The sequence below is a fragment of the Diaphorina citri genome, unplaced genomic scaffold, assembly GCF_000475195.1.
Source record: "Diaphorina citri unplaced genomic scaffold, Diaci psyllid genome assembly version 1.1 scaffold12945, whole genome shotgun sequence".
Lineage (NCBI taxonomy): Eukaryota > Metazoa > Arthropoda > Insecta > Hemiptera > Psyllidae > Diaphorina > Diaphorina citri.
Window position 1 is genome coordinate 1 of NW_007390315.1, and position 1408 is coordinate 1408.

General features: G+C 39.0%; 1 protein-coding gene across 1 annotated transcript; it reads right to left on the reverse strand.

Moving 5' to 3' along the window:
- Nucleotides 1-418: 418 nt before the first annotated feature.
- LOC108254130 (ataxin-8-like) lies at nt 419-943 on the reverse strand (the record flags this gene model as incomplete). Its single annotated transcript, XM_017449118.1, has 2 exons — nt 419-575; nt 836-943. Coding segments are annotated over 2 exons (265 nt in total), but the record flags the coding sequence as incomplete, so codon positions are not given.
- Nucleotides 944-1408: the final 465 nt, after the last annotated feature.

Below are 1408 nucleotides of genomic sequence, written 5' to 3' on the forward strand. Positions count from 1 at the left end.
AGATATTAGCGAAAAAGAGAGAAGGGTTTGGTCAAGTTTGGTGTGACTTTAATGTAGGCCTCGGCTCTCATGGGTTAAGGGAGATGTTTTCAAACAGGGGAGGGAGTCTGTGGGATGTGGGTAAACACCATAAAATATGCTTTGGCAGTCTTGGAGAAGTGGTAAATTTGTTAGTGTTCAGTTTCGCTATATGTTTTAAGTAAATGGTTATCTGAAAGGGGGGCCTCTGGGTGAAATTTTCCTATTTGTTTGATGAAAATATTCCAAGAATTACAGAGTCTGTCTCTCATTTAACGGAGATGTTTTCAAACAAGGGAGGGAGTCTGTGGGATGTGGGTAAACACCATAAAATATGCTTTGGCAGTCTTGGAGCAGTGGTAAATTTGTTAGTGTTCAGTTTCCCAAAAGGAAAATACACCTGAACTTACCTGTTGAATTTGTCCAGCTTGCATGAGTTGATTCTGTTGTTGCTGCTGTTGTTGATTTTGTTGCTGAACTTGTTGTTGCTGTTGTTGGACTTGCTGCTGCTGTTGTTGAACCACATCCTGTTGTTGATCTGGCTGTGAGAGTTTGATCTGAAAACAGGTGAAAGAACCATTTTGAACAGAAAGAAAAGGTGTGTAGAGAAGATTTGGGAGAGAAATACCATAAACCTGAGCCGCACTTGTAATAATAACCTTTTTTCACTAGGTAAAATTTTAGAGGATGATTCAGCCAAAAATTTATTGTAAAAAAAAAAAAAAATGTTGACTAAGGGGAATATCAAACCCATAACTTTTTAGCTGCATGTTAGATGGTTTTAACTGTATGTTAGATTGTTGCTTTTCTTTCTTACCTGTTGTTGCATCAATTGTTGGTTTTGTTGTTGCTGCTGTTGTTGTTGAGGCTGTTGCTGTTGAAGTGCCTGATTTTGTTGGTCATCTTGTTGCTGAGACATTTTAAACTGAAACATAAAAAAAGAAATTAGACTTGGCACTGTCAAAGAATGAAAAAGAAAACACCTTTTAGGTGTTTAACACAACCCTACAACACTTGTCACTGCTCATTTGTGAAAGCTTTTTTTGGCAATTAACCTAGCCTCATAATAACACTGGTCACTGCTCATTTGTGTCAGTTCTTTTTTGTGCAAGTGCCCAAAAAATAAACAAACCTGCATCCCACTCTAAAAGAAAAAGAAAAAAAAATTGTATACCAACTTTTCTTCATTTCATAATTTGTGTGCTCCTCCTTCAAGTAGTACGAACCTTTCTTTCCCCTTATTGCACTCCTCTTTCCTCTAATATTACTTCTGCTTCACTGCACAGGCAGTGTACCATCGATACCAAGTACCATCGGGGGCACGGTTGGTCCAGTGGTAACGCGCTTGCTTGCCATGCAGAAGGTCCCGGGTTCGAATCCCACCATCGAC